Here is a 17,917-nt window from a genome sequence, read left to right on the forward strand (position 1 = left end):
CACATATAATCCCAGCACTTGGGAGGCTGAGACAAGAAGATCACTTTGAGGTTGAGGCCAGCCTTGGCTACATGGTAAGTTCAAGTCCAGCCTGAACTGTATAATGAGATCCTGTCCCCTCCCCCCAAAAATAGGGTTGTTGGCAGGAGCAAATGAGTTAATTCATGTAAAGTGCTTGGTACCATCCTAGTTGAATCCTTTGCAGAGTCACCCTCCCAGAACTGTGTTTTAACAATATGCTCTGAGCTTTCTTCCAAAGTTGTGATAAGAAATCCCAACAACAACAACAAAATCATTCTATCAAACAATCTCCATTTGCATTTTTTGTTTTGTTTTGTTTAAATTTTATTTTATTTTATCCCTTTCCCCCTTTTGTGGGGGTGGGGTGGGGTGGGGGTACTGGGAATCGAACTCAGAACCTTGCGCTTGTGAGGCAACCATTGAGCTAAATCCCCGGCCCCTCCCCCTTGTTTTTTGTTTCTTGAGACATGATCTTTTTTTTTTTTTTTTGAGACAGGATCTTGCTATGCAGTTCAGGCTGGCCTTTTACTCACTATGTAGCCCAGGCTGGCCTCAAACTCAGCAATCCTCCTGTCTCAACTTCCCAAGTGCTAGGATCAGAGGCATGCACTACCACACCTTGCACAATCACTATTTGCTGTCAAACTTAGGAAAAATATTTTCGATATATGACTCCAGTTCCCGAATGAGAAATTACTGAATTTCTTTTTTCCAGGAAAACTGGGAGATACTTTTTCCTCTAATATCAAACATTCTTGCCCAAAGGAAATAAGAGTGCTAGGCAGACCAGGCATGGTGCACATGCCTATAATCCTAGTTCTTGGGAGGCTGAGGCAGGAGGATCAATGTGAGGCCAGCCTGGAATACATAGTGAGTTCAAGGCCAGCCTAAGCTACATAGGGAGACCCTGTCTCAAAAAGAAAAGAAAAAAAATAAAACAAAACCCACAAACAAAAAAACAAACAAAAAGAGTGGTGGGCAGGCAGGATTGTTCTAAGGCCAATTTATTTTCTTTATTTTCTTTCCTTTTTGCTGTGGATTCCAAGAAGTGTAGCACTACAACTAGTGCTTAATGAGAGCAGCTCCATTAAACCTAATGAGCTTTGTGTTTTATGAGAGTCATTGTACATATCTTTGATATATGCTATCTTAAATCTTTCTGAGATGAAAGGGAAAGAAGGAAAAACAAGGTATGGTTTGAAAGAAATGCTTGACCTGCCATGTGCCCACTTTATCAGATAGCTAGGATATAGATTTGATTTCTCTAACAGACACCTAAAATAATAGAGACTTGAATAAAATGGAAGTGTATAACAGTCCCAGCCATAAACAGTCCCAGGGTTGGGGCTGGGGATTTAGCTCAGTGGTTTCCCTGCCTGCTGCACAGCACAAGGACCTGAGTTCAATCCCTGGTTCCAAAAAAAAAAAAAAAAAGTCCCAGGGTAAGAGCAACCCTGGCTGCTGCCTGTCTTGTTGCTCAGCTGTTGCTCTGGTGGAGTCTTAAAACACTTTTCAAGGAGGTCCATCCTATCCCAGGGCACAGCCTCTGGGACCCATGGCCTTGTCATTACACAAATCTTTTCCTCCACCACCCACATATCACTGGTCAAAACTCACATGATCACACCTAACTGTGAGGGAAGCTGATACATTCAATCTTCCAGGGGCATAGGACTACCATTACTCAAAAGGCAGTGGAACATCCACCACAATGCCACCTCCACTGTTGTTCTTTATACACGCTTGTGCTCCCAGGACCCAATGTCCCTCTTGCCCTCTCTGATCATGCTAGCTTCCTTGCTGCTATCAGAGCACAGCTCCATGTTGACTCAGAGTGCTAGTATGGCACTGCCCAGTTCACAATCCACCCTGGCTCCCCATAACCCAGGAAAGTGATTCTCAAACCTTAATGTGGACCAGGAATCAGCTGGAGGACATGTTTTCTTATTTTTTTTGCACAGCATTTCTCTACGTGGCCCGTGCTGTCCTGAAACTCCTGGGCTCAGGCTCAGGGCTCAGGCACTCTTCCTGCCCCAGGTGGTCATTCAGTAGGCCTGGGGCCTGAGGACCAGCATTTTTTCACATCTCGGGTAAGGTAGCACTGCTGGTCCGGCACATTTTGAGAACCACTGACTTGGAGAATAAAATCCCTGTTCCTGAACCTACCATCCAAATCCTCTCCCAGCATAGTCTCAACCTACTTTGCAGCGTCTTCTCTTGGCCTCCCCTCCCCTCCGCACACCTGGGCTCCAGTCACACTGGCGCTCTCACCTCTAAGCAGGCCAGCTGTTCACACCTCAGTCCTTGCTGTTCCTTTCTCTGGAGTGTCATCTGCCTGGCAACTCCCTCTTCGCATCCTCCCTGAGCCCTCTGGTGCCTGGAAGCCACTGTGCAGCCACTTTGCCAGACCCCTGTGCACCATACATTCCTGTCACACTCCTACTGCCTGTGTTCTGTCTGTCTGGTGTCCAATCTCAGGGGATTCAGTTGCCTCCATAGCTCTCAGCCTTGGCAACAGCGTCACTGAGGAAGCGAACAGAAGTATGAGCGAGGAAATGGAGATGAACAGATGGAGTTGCTGGGTGGGTGAAAAGACAAAGGAGTCAGCATGGAAGCCAGTGAGGTCCACTGAGACCTGAGCCCCAGGCCAGTCCAGGCCAGGAACATAAAATCACCCTTTCATAAGGAGTCCTTCTCCCTGGACACCAGCTGCACCCATCCCCCAGAGTGCACAGGCACAGATAGAGTGGGGATCCCTTCCGTGTCAGGGCTTCACCTCCCGGCTCTCATGCACCCTGATGTTTCTCAAAGGTAGTCATAAGGCATCCAGGCCTCTGGGTGGTGGGTTCCTTCTAGGACCAAGATACTAAAGCTTTCCCCAAAAACTAGCAATAAGGGTCAGGATGGAGCTGGGTGTGATGGCGCATGCCTGTAATTCCAGCACTAGGGAGGCTGAGGCAGGAGGATTGCGGTGAGTTCGAAGCCAGTTTGGACTACATAATGAGTTCAAGGCCAGCCTGAACTACATAACCAAGCCCTGTCTCTCAGAAAACCAAAAGGGGGAGGGGGGTGGAGGCAGTATGGCTGCAAACTAGAATTGGAGACTTGTGTCGAGGGACTCATTTCCTCCTATACAGTTGAGTTCCTACAACTGGAACTCAACTTCCTCCAAAAATCTGCTTTTCCTCCAGCATATGGGCCTGAGAATGTTATCAGGGATGGTGCTCCCTGGGGCAGTGCCTCTGGGAGGCTTTGTGTCCTTTACAGCCTGGAAATACTACTACTTACCTTGTGGGTAACTAGTGACATCAAATAGGACATGTTCCGCCTGTTTCGCAAGCACAAGGTCCCGAGTTTGATCCCTGGTACCAAAAAAAAAAAAAAGAAATAGGACATGTTGCTGCTGGCTGTGGTGGTACATACTTGTACTCTGGGAGGCCAAGGCAGGAGGATTGCAAGTGTAAGCCCAGAATGGGCAAATTAGCAAGATCTTGCTTAAAATAATAAATATAAAAGTGCTGGGGATGTAGCTCAGTGCAAAGGACATGCAAATCCCCAGTACTGAGGGAAAAAAAGATGTAGCTAGTGGGCTCCAAACCTACAGGCTGCAACAGAGAATAATAACTAGAGTTCTTGGGACCAATTCTTCGAAGTTCAGTAACTAGGCCCAGTCTGTTTTCTAGCATTCTCCCTTCTAATTAGGACATCTTCTCTCCTTTCCTCATTTACAATTCTACCCAGTTCTAGGAGCTTGGCTCTCACTCTGCCTCCTCCACAAAGCCATCTTTGATCCTGGAGCTCTCTCCACGCCTACCATCCTTATGGTCTGGCCTGGTAAATACAGGGATGAGTGGTTAGTGAGGAACGGGTCTCCACACAGGGCTGCTGTGCTTGGATGAATTGGTATCGTCACTCCCTGAGGGTAGGGTGCACTGTTCCTGTAGCCTATGGTGGGATTGGGTCCCCTGAGTTATATCATGAAGGGGCTATGATGCCTGGCCAAATGGCCTGAGAATGAATCCTGACTCAACTAATGTAACTGTTTGACCAAACAAGGCATGAAACTTCCTAGCTGGGGATTTAGCTCAGTGGTTCTGGTGCCTGCCAAGAAAGCACAAGGTTCTGATTTTGATCCCCGGTACCAAAAAACAAAAAAACAATAAGGAAACTTCCTTAGACTCAGTTTTATCATTTGTGAATAAGATGTTAGTAGTACCTACCATACAGGTAACTGAGAAGACTAGAAAGATTAAACAGTCAAGTTTAAAATGGTACCTGGAGCTGGGCATGGTGGGATACACCTGTAATCCCAGCCCTCTGGGAGGCAGAGGCAGGAGGATTGAAAGCTGGAGCCCAGCCTGGACAACTAGTGACTTAGTGAGACATTGTTTCAAAAGAAAAATATTTAAATACACTAGGACTGTAGCTTCTTGTAAAGGCTGCCTTGGTTTGGTTCAATCTCTAGTAAAATCGGCCCGCCCCACCCCCACCCCGACCCTTTCCCTGTTCCTTATACCTGATACTTGGCTAACCTTTACTGAGCACTTGATTTGTCATTTTAACAGCTGGTTTCTCAGTTTTTTCAGAAAAGGCTATGAACAACCTGGAGACGAGGTATCACTGAAAAACTAGAGCAGTTTGACCCTGAACCTAGTGGGAGGTTGGGTATCATGTTGCCTCCTCTCTGAGGCCCTCTTTCTTTTTTTTGGTACCAGGGAATGGAACTCAGGTCCTTGCGCTTGCGCAGCAGGCGGCGAAACCACTGAGCTAAATCCCCAGCCTGCCCTTACTCTTTCTTTAGTCCTTTTTTAGTCACAAATGCCCAAACTCCAGGGCAAAATAGCTTAGTCAGTGGTGGTGAACCTATGGCATGCGTATTGTTTTTCTTTAAGACAAAAATTGTTAATGTGTGCATTGTTAATGTGAGTTTTTTTTTCTAAACTAAAACTTCAGTATTTAGGTTTAATTGCAGTGTTGGCACTTTGTGGGTTTTGGGTGGCGGTGTGGGCACTCAGTCTCTAAAAGGCTGGTTTAGGCTAAAAGAAGCATTTGTGGCTTAAATTACTTTTGAAGCCCAGTGGAGGACCCAGTGGCTTCAGGCATGGCTGGATCAGGCCCCCAGGTCCGTCAGCAGGACACAGTCTCTGCCACCTCCTGGCTCTTCGTCTCTGAGTTGTGTTATTCTCACGCACGTTCTTCCACATGACAGGGAAGCAAGCCACCAAGTGGTCTGAATTTATGGTCTATTCCTCATGATCCAAAAGAAAGTGAAATTCTCAGCATCGAAAAGCATTTCTTATAAAGGCCTCTGAGCCAGGTGCGGTGGCGCATGCCTGTAATCCCAGCACTCAGGAGGCTGAGGCAGGAGGATCACCATGAGGTGAGCCAGCCTGAACTACACAGTGAGACCTTGTCTCAAAGAAAACAAAACAAAACAAAAAAATGGGGTGGGAATTTAGCTCAGTGGTTTTGCTGCCTGCTGTGCAAGCGCAAGGACCGGAGTTCGATCCCCAGTAACCCCAAAAAAAGACCTTTGAGCACTGCAAGTGGGGTCACATGGCCACCCCCTAGACCAATTATTGTGGCTAGAGGGAAGGGGTGCTGTGATTGGCCAAGAGGGTGTCATATGTTCATGAATTTGATAATCTCCTTTATGGCTCCTAAGTCACTACCTCAGGGAACCTTTTCCTTTCCTCAACCAACGTGGACCTCCATTTCTCACAGTGAGTTGCACATTATTCTCACTGACTAGTCCGGGAAGAACTCAAGGCAGCACTGGACATATTTATTACCTGTGTCCTTTAGGCCTAGCTTCCTGCCCAGGCTATGGGGTGCTGTTGGTGGCTTATCCAACACATGCTTGGATCTTGCTAGTCCACCCAGTCTCCTCACTGCCATGGACTGGGGGTACCAGAGTCCACTCTGACTAGTTTAAACCCATCAGAGTCATCCCTTGCCACAGGGATTGTTTCAGGAGCCACCCTGTGTGACCTAGTTTGGGCACTGAAGCAGAAGGCTGTCCACGAAAAGGGCTTCTTGCTCTTCTTAGTGGGCAGGGAAGCCAGCTGGCTCCTGCCCTCTCCAGTGCCAGACATAAATGAGGAAAACAGTAGTTTCAACTGCTACTGCCTGCCACCCCAGGCTGGAGGGGAGCCCACCTTAACAGGAAGCTCACATCGTGGAGACATGTAAAGAACCTGGCCCTGGCAGGTAATCCCTGGGATTACAGGATACAACCTGTAATGCCAGCACTAGGGAGGCTGAGGCAGGAGGCAAGTACAAACCTACACCAGGAAATTCAGCAATACCTTGCCTCAAATCAAAAATAAAAAAGGGCTGAGGATGTAGTTCAGAATGAAGGTCCTGGATTCAATTCCCAGTACCTCGAGAAAAAAATAAGCACCTGGTCCCTCGATGGCTGTTATTAGGTTGGTCAATCCTGCCCCAGGACTGCCAAGCCCCAGCCAGCATGTCTCTGGGATGTCCTGTGACATGGCCACAAGTAGCCTCAGAAAGAGGAGCTCAGAAAGAGCCCCTGCAGGAATGGCACGGGTGCATGAATACAGCCTGAAAGCCACAGACCTACCTCCTGAATCTCTGCCACATGCACCAAGTACTGCAGTTCCTTCCTACTCCATATTAAGTCAAAAACGGGATTTTTTTTTTTTTTTTTTTTTTTTTTGCAAAACCACAGCAGTCACTTTATTCTTAAATTTTCACTTTACAAAACCACAGGAAGAAGTCCTTGAGGGGGAGAGGAAAAGGACACTATCGGGGAGAGGGGAAGGGGCAAGATGGGGAAGAGGGAAAAGAGGAAGACCCAGAAAAGAAGCCCTCATTTTAGGGGCCAAGCAGAAACTGGGCTTCAGGCCAACCTGGCAGGGCCTCCTGCATCCTGGCTAGACAGAGCTGGGCCAAAAGAGTCAAGAGGGCCACAGCCCTCTCCAGACTGTCACCCTCTGATGGGCAGCCCCAGGCCAAGGTGTCCGGCACCCAAAGAAGGAAGTGGGCCTCCCTCAGGGCAGGGAAAGCAGCTGAACCAGGGCAAGGGCTACCCATCTAGCAGCTTCAGGATGCTCTCCCGTTCCTTCAGCGTCTTCCAGGCCTGATCCTTTTCCTTCTTGGTGGGCGTCCGCTTCTTCTGCCGCGCAGCCATGATCTTTCGAAAGGCATCCATGACCTCATTGTCTGCCATGCGGACTCGCTGCCTCAGCTCCTGCCGGCTCACCTCTTCCTTTGCCAACCTGTGGGGACCAGCCGGCCATTTCCAGAGCATGGCCCCACTGCTTGCAGACAGACCCCCACCAATCCCAGACTGGCACTCCTATGGGTCATTCCATACCAGCATAGCAAAGTGCCACATTACTGAACATGCTCACGTGGTATTATGTGATAGGTACTTTTTGTGGGGAAGGGTACTAGGAATGTTAGCCAACTGCTGTACCACTGAGCAGCACCATTTTAAATTTGAAAAAAATATTTATTTTTGGTACCGGCAATTGAACTCGTGACCTTGCACTTTTGAGGCAGGCGGCAGAACCATTGAGCTAAATCCCCAGCCCTTTAAATAAAAAATTTTAAAGGGCCAGGACTGTACTCAGTGGTAAAGCACTTACCTAGCATGTCCAAGGCTTTGGGTTCAATGCATATGTGGATGCAGGGAGGTTTATGAGAAATCTCTGTACCTCACTCTCAGTTTTGCTGTGAATTTAAAACTTATCTAAAAAATAATAACTTCTTTAAAAACATACACACACAGCTGGGCATGGTGGTGCACGCCTGTAATTCCAGCTTGGAAGGCAAAGGCAGGAGGATCACTGCAAGTTCGAGGTCAGCCTGGGCTACATAGTGAGTTCAGACCAGACTAAACTACAAAATGAGAACCTGTCTCAAAAACCCACAAAAAGCCCAACACACACACATACATGGTTACTTCTCGTAACAATCCTGCAAAATAAGAACTATTATTCCCATGTTACCAGTGAGGCTCAAGGATGACAAGAAATGAACCAAGATTCCACACTTAATGAATGGGGTTCTGGAGTAGGTCAATCCCAAACTGTGTTTAAAGAATATTATTTAAAAACTGTCTGGTGCCAGCAGAAGGCCTGCTTACTTCAGTATCCACATTCCAGAGCAAGCTAAGGCGCTAGGCAGCCACAGGCCTACAGGGGGATCGGGGGGGGGGGGCTGACTTCTAAGCCCCACTGATGGTAGGACTGAAGGTCACCTAAAAATCTGGTCCAGTTGGTTAATTTTCCAGGCTAGCTCTGCTTGAGTCAGGGAGCATCCTGCAGATGGTCCACAGCAGGCAGGCTGGGGGCTGTACTCTGGCTACTTTTCCACTGCTCATTACTTCTGTAACGGCATATTCCTGCTGTTCTCTCTTCCTATCTCTTGCTCCTTTTTCTTCAGTGCCTCTTTCACCTATATTCCCTCTTCTTGCCCTTCAGAGGGAACATGGACTAGAAAAAGTCTTGGATTTATTCCGCATGGGGCTCAATTCTCAGCTGAATACTGGGTCTGTGACCAGGAGAACACTTCACTAGGCCTTTATTTCCTCGGTAAATAGCTACACAGCACTACCTCCTGGGTCGCTGTGGAGTAAAGGAGAGCTGCCCAGAAGCCCCTGGCACACAGCTGGGACTCAGCATACTTTAGTTCCCCTCATCCTTGTGACTCTAGCAGCTCCCAGTCCTCTCTGACCACCTGCCAGTAGCCTGTGAGCCTCCTAGCCCACAGCACGATGCCAGAAGAGACAGAACAGCTGGCCAGATGAAGACCGTCCCCTGCCCTGTTGGTGCTGCGTGAAGCTAAGACACAGCACCTATCTGGAGAAGCAAGGAGTCTTGTTTGAATTGTTTATCTCCCTAAAGAAAGGGCAGCTCCTACCATGCTACTGCATTCCTCTAAATGTCACCTATACCCTTGCTGTGACCAATGCAGGGTGAGAAAGATGGAAGCTATAACATGAGTAACACTGATTCCTGAAACACCAATATATATAATGTCCAACAAAATGCTAATACCTGACCTGTCTACGTAAAGAGTACATTACTATTTATTACATAAATAAATACATAATAAATATTTATTACATAAATAAGTACTTCTTTCTGATCTTGTGTATGAAATTTTTCATAAAGTGAAATTGTGAGGAAAAAGGAAAATAAAACTGAAAAGACAGGGCCAGGGATTTAGGTCAGTGGTTTCACTGCCTGCTGTGCAAGAGCAAGGACTGGAGTTCGATCCTCGGTACCAAACAATAACAACAAAAAAACTGAAAAGACTTAAAAAGTAAACCATACGGGCCAGGGATTTAGCTCAGTGGTTTTGCCACCTGCTGCCCAAGCACAAGGACCGGAGTTTGATCCCCAGTACCAAAAAAAAAAAAAAATGTATAACCAATAACGTATAATTGATAATCTGAAATAGGAAGAAAAGGGGTGAAGGGGAAGGGGAAGTGGGAGAGGCTGGGGAAAGGAAAGAAGGGAATGGAATTAATATGAGAAAAGGAAAAAATGGAAAAGTCTTTGTAAATAGGGAGGGATGGAGGGGTTGAAGGGAGGGCAGGGGAATGGGGAAAAAAAAAACTAAGATACATCATGTACAGGTACAAAAAAAAAACAAAAAAAGAATAGGGGGTCAACACTACTGAACTACACACTTAAAATGGCTAGGAGTATAAATTTTATGTTTTTCACATGTAAAAAACTCCAATCAGAGCTGGGTGTGGTGGCAGATGCCTGTAATCCCAGCACTCAGGAGGCTGAGGCAGGAGGATAGCCTTGAATTTGAGCCCAGCCTGGGCTACATAGTGAGTTCAGGGTCAGCCTGAACTACCAAGGCAGACCCTGCCTCAAAAAACCAAAACAACCCAAAAACAAAACAAAAAACTCCAATCAGTCCATGCCAGGTGCCTGAGTCCTGCTCTGAGGCTGAGAATCTGAGTGTCCCCTGGGGTCGCTCCCAGCACTGTATTTCCTCAAGGCTCTCCTGGAGATGCAGAGGCCCATTCAGGGGATGCAGGATCCTGTCAGAGCCCTGGGAAGAGACCCTGGTGGCCAAAGGCTCCCTGGCCAGCCCTGGCCCGTCCTCCTCACACTCACCTCAGCAAGTCATGCTTCTTGGTTCGGTTGTGGGCACTGAGTGCTTTCAGCTCCGCCTGCCGTTTTCGAAGCTCAGCAAGGACCTCATCCTCTGAGTCCTCTGCAGGGCGGTCCTCGGACTCAAGCAGGCCCTGGGCAATCAGCTCCTCCTTGATGCGGCTCTCCAGGGACTTGGTGTGTGGCACGCTGTGAGCAAGGAGGCCTCTCAGGATCCAGGGAGCAAGGGCTAGCTTGGCAGTGGACCCTCAGAGGTCCCTAGGGTTCCAAGGCTAGCAAACACCTTTGTTTTGGGACCCCCCCCCATGCCCAAATATGTGTGCTTTCCAGATTATGCCAGTATTAATTATAATAGTTTGCTATATATTGTTCCAGGCTTTTTCCCCTATGTGCATACATCGATATTTAAGTAAGAATTGAATTGGCCCGGGGATTTAGCTCAGTGGTTCCACCACCTGCCTTGCAAGTGCAACGTCCCTAGTTCAATCTCCAGTACCAAAAAAAAAAGAATTGGATTCATACTATCTGAACTGGGCTACAGTGAATTTTCCCTATCTGGTACTCTACTGTCCACATCCTCTTGTGTCAATTAGGCTTATTTCTCTGACACAATTGACAGTTGCAGGCTATTTCATCATAAAACATTATGACAGTTTATCTAATCACTCCCTTTCAGTTGGGTATCTAGGTCATTTACATGAGCATTGCCATGATGAACCAGCCTGTACTCAGCCTGTGTGTGACAGCCTGGGCTAGCAGTCAGCACTCAGCAGACTGCCCTCAGCCTCTCCATTAAGGAAGACTTCCTATGTCAAGATGGTCAAGCTGTTACTATAGCTGGGACATTACTTACCTGAAGGGCTTGTTCTGATTTCGGGGAGAGGTGCTTGCCCCGTCGGCCCCAGATTCCTTTCCAGACATATCAGGAATGGCAGAGTCCTCCATAGGGGAAATAATATTTTCCTACAAGACCACAGCAGTGGGTGGAGAGAGAAAGAACCATAGTGTTTCCATTTTCTTGCTGTTCCCTGACTTATACAGACAGTCTTCACAGATCAGAAATATCCTGTAATATTTCCCAACACTTTCTGGGAAGTCTTGCTAGAAATTTCTTTCTTTTCTTTTCGTTACTGACACCAAAAGAAGGGAACGCCAAAAGAGACAATAGTACTCAGCAATGGGAATGGAAATAGCTGAGGTACACTAAGCAGGGCCCCCAGCACTGTGCAAAGCACACGGAGACAGGGCCTTCGATATGTCCCAACACCATGCTCTCCTTTATCCACGGCAGCTGGGCTGTATTACATTTCCCAGGCTTTTTTTTTTTTTTGGTACCTGGGATCGAACTTGGGACCTTGCGCTTGCAAGGCAGGCGCCGGAACCACTGAGCTAAATCCCCGGCTCCCAGGCATTCTTGCAATCAGTTGCCATGAGACACAGTCTCTCCAGTGGAAAGAGATCATGAGAGACGAGCCACAGCTAGCCACAAGCCAAAAAGCTTTTCACATACTCCTCTTGTTTTTTTTTTTTTCTCTACCACTGGGGATCAAAATACTTTTTTTGTTTGTTTATTTTTGGTACCAGAGATTGAACTCGGGACCTTGAGCCTGTAAGGCAGGCGGCTGCAAGGCAGATGCCTATAGCCCTAACACTTTTTTTTTTTCCTAAAATACTTTTTGAAACAAAGTCTCTCTAAATTGCCCAGGCTGGCTTCAAACTCACAATCCCCCTGCCATAGCCACCTGAGCAGCTGGGATTATACCCAGCTCCTCTTGTTCAATTTCTTGGAGTGGTAATCACACCCAGAATGCAAAGGTATCATCAGGTGGGATCTGCTTCTGATGATGTGAGGCAGAGACCTTCCTTCCTCTTGCCTTAGTCCACCTGGAAGATATGTCCCAGACTGGTAAATAAAACACTATGTTCAAGGCAAAAGAAGAACATGAGTCACAATGAGGTGAGATGATTTGCTGAACACCAGGCAGTGGGTATAAAGATGCAGACCCTGAAGATAAGGTCTGAATCCTACTTTGTCAGCTGTGTGATATTAATATACGTGCTGCCAAAGCGAGCACAGCTGTGTGATATTAAGCAAAGAGTTCCTTTGCTGAGGCCCAGTTTCATCGTATGTGACGAGGAGCCACAACTGTTCTGGCCCCTGGTGTGAGGATGTGTGGAAAGGCGCCTGCCTGCACAGGGACCCACCCTTACCAATACATAGCAAGAGTAACTGGATGAGCAGCTAATTCCAGGGAAGATTAGAGAGGAGGAGGGGTGTGAAAATAGCTTCTAGGACATGGTAATGTTTTGTGACCTCCAGATTGGTAATACAAGCTCATTTGTGAACACTCATCAACCTGATAAACATAAAAGTGTTAAAACAGGAAGGAAACCCGGTTCCTGTCTTGAGCTGGAGTGCTCACCTCCACCAGGGCCTGCAGGAGGCGCTGTGTCAGGGCACCAAAGGGGCACCCATCTTCAGGCTGCTCATGCTGGGCCTCAGACTTCTTCAGCAGGGCATCCACATCTGAGTGTGCAGAGAAGTGGACAATGGGTGAATGAAGTTCTAGGAACTCAAGTGCTAGCCTGGCATGGGCAGGGGGAAGGGACTGACCTTTAGTGTCCAGTTCAGTCAGTGGTCCCATAAGACCCTTCTTCTTGTCAGCCACAGCTGCTGCCCGGGCCCCATCCTTCTGCTCCTCCAGCAGGTCCTCCTGGGCCCAGCGCTGGGAGTAATGCTTCCCCAGAGGTGGGATCTGTGGGGAGGAGGTCCCTCAGCCTTCGGCTCTAGAGTGTGCAGGACCCTCCCTGAACTCAGCACTGCCAAGATTTCCCCTCACTTCCTCCTTGGGTCACTCACTTATCTCTCTCCCTAGTCCCTAGGCCAGGGCCAAGGCTGGTGGACATACAGGTCAGAAGGGACAGAAGAGATAAAATCTCCACACTTACTCTCCTGGTAAGGGAGCTAGGCTCATAAAGAACCAGAACACAGAGAGAAATTGATATGGAAAATTTCCAAGATATAGGTAAAATAATCGGATATATTCATATATTTTTAGTCACAGCTACTGCTTCTAGCAAGGAAAAAATAAAGGCCTCTGGTCAGGAGTGAGAGGGAATTATTTCTTGTGTTGCTTGAATTTACTATTCTCTACATGGATTGTTTATTTTATTGTGGTGCTGGGGGTTAAACCCAGGGCCTTGTGCATGCTAGGCAGGCACTCTATGACAGAACCACATCCCCAGTTCCCAAGAAATTTTGTTATTGTTGTTTTCTTTTGCTTTTGGTGGCAGGGATTAAACCTAGGGCCTCTCACATGAAACTGGAGGGGCAGTGGGCCATTCCACTAAACACAAAGGCACTTAGACTTAGTCTACAGCTAGCAGGAGCCAGAAGAGTCCAGGAAGCTGTTATGAGCCCATATGATGATGGCAGCTGACCTATGGGACAGTTCTATCCCTGGGGGGCTCTTCTTAACTGTACTACATGCACTTTAAAGAAGCATGCTTTACACCTAAAAATGTTTGGTGCAGTGATGCATGCCTGTTGTCCCAGCGGTAGGAGACTGAAGGCCGGAACACAGTCCTTTGTGCTGGGGCACACCCCAGCTCGTTTTTATTTTTGAGATAGGGTCTCGATAAGTTGCCCAGCCTGGACTGCAACTTGTGATCCTCCTGCTTCAGCCTCTCAGAGCTTCGATTACAGGTGTGCACAATCATCCCTGGGTACTTTTCTATATTTGGTGGTTTTTTTGGTACCAGTGATTGAACTCGGGACCTTTCGCTTTCTAGGCAGGTGGTGGAACCATGGAGCTAAATCCCTGGCCCTACTTTTCTATATTAAAGAAAGAAAAATCACTCTGGAGACCTAAAAGTGGGGAGAATATTAAGAGCTCTTTGGATAAATGGTCATGAGGGACTAAACCAAAGCAGAGGGGACAGAGGTGAAGGGACAAGAGTACCTCACTGGTGTAGATGCCTGAAGCTATGGTGACCATTTAGTGGGGGCCTAAGGAAGGTGGTACCAGGAGAAGTAGACAGTTTGAGCCTGGGTGTCTGGATGGATTAATGAAGCCGACCGGAGGCTGGGGGGTGTTGGTGCAGGCAGAAGAAGGCTTTATTATCTATGATTCTGAGGCACCTCTGGCCTCCTAGGTTCTATGTCTATGCAGGCCCAGGATCTCTACCTTGTAATGTTCTGCCTCATCTTCTGGGGGTTTCAAGAGTTCCTCTAGCGTTCGAACCTCCTCACTGGTGATGTCGGCACAATAGGGTTCCACAGAGGCCCAGAACCTGCAGAGAGGAGCAGAAGCAGAGTGGGCACCCTGTGCCCCTCCAGCCTCAACCCAGCACGCTCCCCGACCCTCCGATACCAGAATCCTGAGACCCCATTCTGGCTCCCCTATTCTCTGGCCCAGTACCTGTTCGGGGCATCATTCTTGGGGATCCGTGGCACGTCGATTGGGTCATCAGTGAATTCGTACTCCTGGATCTTGGGCTGAAGGTTTTTAGATTTGGGTCGCCCAGGGCCAGGCCCTGGCCCATGTCCCGCCTTTCCTTCCAGTTTCTGCTTCTTGGGTTTCCCATGCTTGGGAGGAGCTCCAAGCTCATGGTCTCGACCCAGTTTCAGGAATCGCCGGTCACCCTTCTTATCCTGCCAGTCAGTGAGGATCTGAAACGTACAGAGACTGTCACTGAGAAGAAGGGAAAATACAGGTTACTTTTTTCCCCCAGTGAATAAGGGAGGATGAGAATCCAAGGTGGCTCTAAGGTCTTTCCCTTTTTTTTTTTTTTTTTTTGGTACCAGGGATCAAACTCGGGTCCTTGCGCTTGCAAGGCAAGCCACGGAACCACTGAGCTAAATCCCCGGCCCTCCCTATCTTCTTTTTCCTTAAGAAATTCCTATCCATTCTTCAAAACTCAGTCTTGTTTCTGTGGCCCTGTCTCATCCCACAGAACTTTATTCACACACTTCTCACCCTTGCATTCACTTTGTCTGTACTGACTCACCTCTCTTCACCCTGGCTAGCCACAAACTGTGTAGCATGGAAGTAAGGGATGACACCCACATCTGTTAGCCCTGCTAAATATGCTGGTGGGGACTTTTTGGTGAAGGCAAGCAGTATTTCCAGCAAACTCTCACTTCAAACATTATCCTACCTGGGACGCCTTCTCCCCACCAGCTACCTGCTTCTTAGATGCTAAAATACAACTGACTGTGCCACAACCCTCCTCAAAAGATTCCATGCCTTTCCAGGGACTACACGTGAATTCTATTTGTCCACTGAAAGCCAGCTGAACTGGCACCTCCTTCCTCCTTCCAAAGTCCCTGGCCCTTTGTGTGCCCATTGCAGACCCAATTTCATAGCTGGACATACTGGAATGAACAGTACACCTGTGTACTGCTCAGGTGGACCATAAGCTATTGGAGAGCAGGATGCTCATCTTCACCATCCTACCAGGAGTAGGATCCAGCAGAGTGGCTGGCACACAGGGCTCAGGGGACATTTATGTAGCAAATAAAAATAATCATAGTACCAGTAAATAATATTTGATTGCTTTCTTAGTGTCAGACGCTGGTCTAAGCCTTTGCAAAAAACTTTTTCCTATAGTACTGAGGACTGAACCCAAGGAGTACTGAGCTACATCCTCATTCATTGATTTTTAGACAGGGTCTCCCAAGTAGCCTAGGGCCTTGCACTCATTATGTAGCCTAGGCTGGCCTTAAACTTGTGATGGGTCTGCTTCAGCCTCTGGAGTAGCTGAGATAACAGGCATGGGCCACCAAAGCCCAGACAAAATTTTTCTTTTAATTCTCATAGAAGTTATAAAGGTAGGTTCTATTGTTCAGCCCAATTTGGCAGTAGGGAAACTGAAGCTCAGAGACATAAGGTAACTTTCTTAAAGCCACATACATAGGCAATAGCAGCTCTAGTAAGTACCTAAGGACAAGGTTCAAATCCAGGTCTCCCCATTCCCTTTACCTGCTAAGTTCCCTGCAGGACCAAAGTGTCCTGACATTTCTCTACTGACTAGCACAGGACCCAGAACATAATGGTGGTTAGGATGAGGACCATGAAAATTCATGTGCCCCTTTTTTGAGACAGGGTCTTGATATGTAGTTCAGGCTGGCCTCGAACTTGGGCTGATCCTCCTGCCTTAGCCTCATAAGTTCTGGGATTACAGGCGTGTGCCACCATGCCCTGCTCATGTGCATTTTATGTATTACAGGAGCCCAGTTTCAGTCTCTCTCTTCCTATCAGTTCCTCGACCTCAGCAGATGGAGCTAAGCTAATGACCCATCCCATAACTTGACTCAGTTCATCCCTGGTGATGTCCCCTGGTTGGGGTATCACCTGGGTTTCAGCTTCCAGCACACGGAGGCGCCGGCTGGCGGAGGACAGCAAGGTCTCAAGCTCCAGTTGTAGTGTGTCCAGCTCCTCGATGCCGATGCCATCATCCTCAGAGCGGGCCAGTACTGCAGTGTAGCGGGGACAGACCTTCAGGTGGTCCACAGACTTGAAGTCATGGAACTGCAACGGGCAGTCTTTCAGCTCACTCATTGCCCAGGAGGTGGGACCCTGTGGAGCTGAAGAAAAGGCCACTGGTGGAGACAAAGTGGCATGAGAAAGTCCCAGGATTTCTTCCACAGCAGACAGCCTCAATCCAGAAAGCCATGCTTTGGCACCCTTACTGACAAGGCTGATAGCACAGTTTGGAATCACAGAGCACCCAGTGCACACCAGGTCAGATGCAGAGCTCAGCTCACCAAATTCCTCACCCAACCCTATGAGCTAGGACCGCCATAGTCTCCTTTTCACAAAGACAGAAACTGAGAACCTGAATCCAGGTGGTCTAGTGTGTGCAGCTGTGACCACCAAGATACACCACTGTGCCTGTCTTCCTGATGCTCTGCCCTTATCTTCTTCTCCAAGGCTCTGCTAATCCTCTGGATGTTAAACATATTCTGACTGCTCTCTGTGCTCCTGGGACTCCTTTCGCACCCCACTCCACCCTTTCCCCTCTCCATGCCCCTAAAGATGGTCTGGGACACAGGCTAGCCAGCCAGACAGTTCATGCCCCCTTCTCATAAGTCCCCCTGAACTTAATTAACCTGAGTTTTGGCTTTGTATGCAAAATGGGGGAAAAGAGATATATTTCCCCATTGTAAGTGTGCATCTGTAAAATGGGGATAATACCAGTACCTACCTCCCCCGGACGTTCTGAGGATTGAGATGCTGCTCGTCAAGAGCTCAGTTCAGTGCCTGGCACAGAAGGGGGACTGCTTAATGGCTGGCCCCACCCGTGGGTTGCCCCAAGTTTCCGCCCCAGGGTCCCCGTCCCAAAGAGAGTCCCTAACGCAGCCCCCGCCCCTCTACCTCCTCTCCGCGGCCTCCTACGGCCCTGGGGCCGTGAGAGGGGGCGGGGAGTTCGGGTCGCTTGGAGAAACCGCCCCGGAACTGGCTATGGGCGGCCCCTGGCGTGGACGCGGGGCGGGGAGACGGCGGGCGCGCCCACTGAGGCTCGCGGGTGCTGGGGGTGCGGGCCGCGAGCAAGCCCACTGCCTCCGAGAGGGTGCCAGGCCGCGGGCGAGCCCTAGCGGCCTGCTCGGGCTGGGGGCGGGGCTCGGCGGCGGAACCTCAGCGAGCAGGTAACCCGCCGAGCCGGGGGCGGCAGGGAGGAGGGACCGAGACAGGATGGGGGCTCAGAACCGGAAGGAACGTAAGGCTTCTCCGCCTCGGTTTGTCCTAATTTGGTGCCCAATTTAAGGTCGGGCTGCACTATTACGT

At 48.6% G+C, this 17,917-nt stretch overlaps 1 protein-coding gene across 3 annotated transcripts; it reads right to left on the minus strand.

Moving 5' to 3' along the window:
* Positions 1-6,683: 6,683 nt before the first annotated feature.
* Tada3 (transcriptional adaptor 3) lies at positions 6,684-17,818 on the minus strand. Of its 3 annotated transcripts, XM_013074085.3 has the most exons (10): positions 17,507-17,818; positions 17,337-17,392; positions 16,484-16,716; positions 14,549-14,799; positions 14,315-14,420; positions 12,742-12,883; positions 12,551-12,654; positions 10,981-11,090; positions 10,131-10,316; positions 6,684-7,265 (listed from the first exon to the last, which is right to left on the minus strand). In XM_013074085.3, the coding sequence occupies exons 3-10, from the start codon at positions 16,688-16,690 to the stop codon at positions 7,073-7,075; spliced, it is 1,299 nt and encodes a 432-aa protein (XP_012929539.1). In that variant the 5' UTR covers positions 16,691-16,716; positions 17,337-17,392; positions 17,507-17,818; the 3' UTR covers positions 6,684-7,072. The 3 variants fall into 3 exon arrangements, with proteins under 3 accessions (XP_012929539.1, XP_021116022.1, XP_087073076.1); XM_021260363.2 differs by lacking the exon at positions 17,337-17,392 and having other exon boundaries at positions 17,507-17,801; XM_087216950.1 differs by having other exon boundaries at positions 17,337-17,798.
* Positions 17,819-17,917: the final 99 nt, after the last annotated feature.

This window comes from Heterocephalus glaber, unplaced genomic scaffold (genome assembly GCF_053883595.1).
Source record: "Heterocephalus glaber isolate CG9 unplaced genomic scaffold, H.glaber_assembly_v1.0 deba00000122, whole genome shotgun sequence".
NCBI lineage: Eukaryota > Metazoa > Chordata > Mammalia > Rodentia > Bathyergidae > Heterocephalus > Heterocephalus glaber.

What these genes read in the sequence shown, in the direction of transcription:
- Tada3 (XM_013074085.3), bottom strand. Translation starts at nt 16,690, where the DNA reads ATGAGTGAGCTGAAAGACTGCCCGTTGCAGTTCCATGACTTCAAGTCT. An exon ending in AAGAATGATGCCCCGAACAG is followed by an intron (nt 14,421 to 14,548) that starts GTACTGGGCCAG and finishes TCCTCTCTGCAG; the next exon opens with GTTCTGGGCCTCTGTGGAAC. An exon ending in TCCTGCAGGCCCTGGTGGAG is followed by an intron (nt 11,091 to 12,550) that starts GTGAGCACTCCA and finishes GTGGTCTTGTAG; the next exon opens with GAAAATATTATTTCCCCTAT.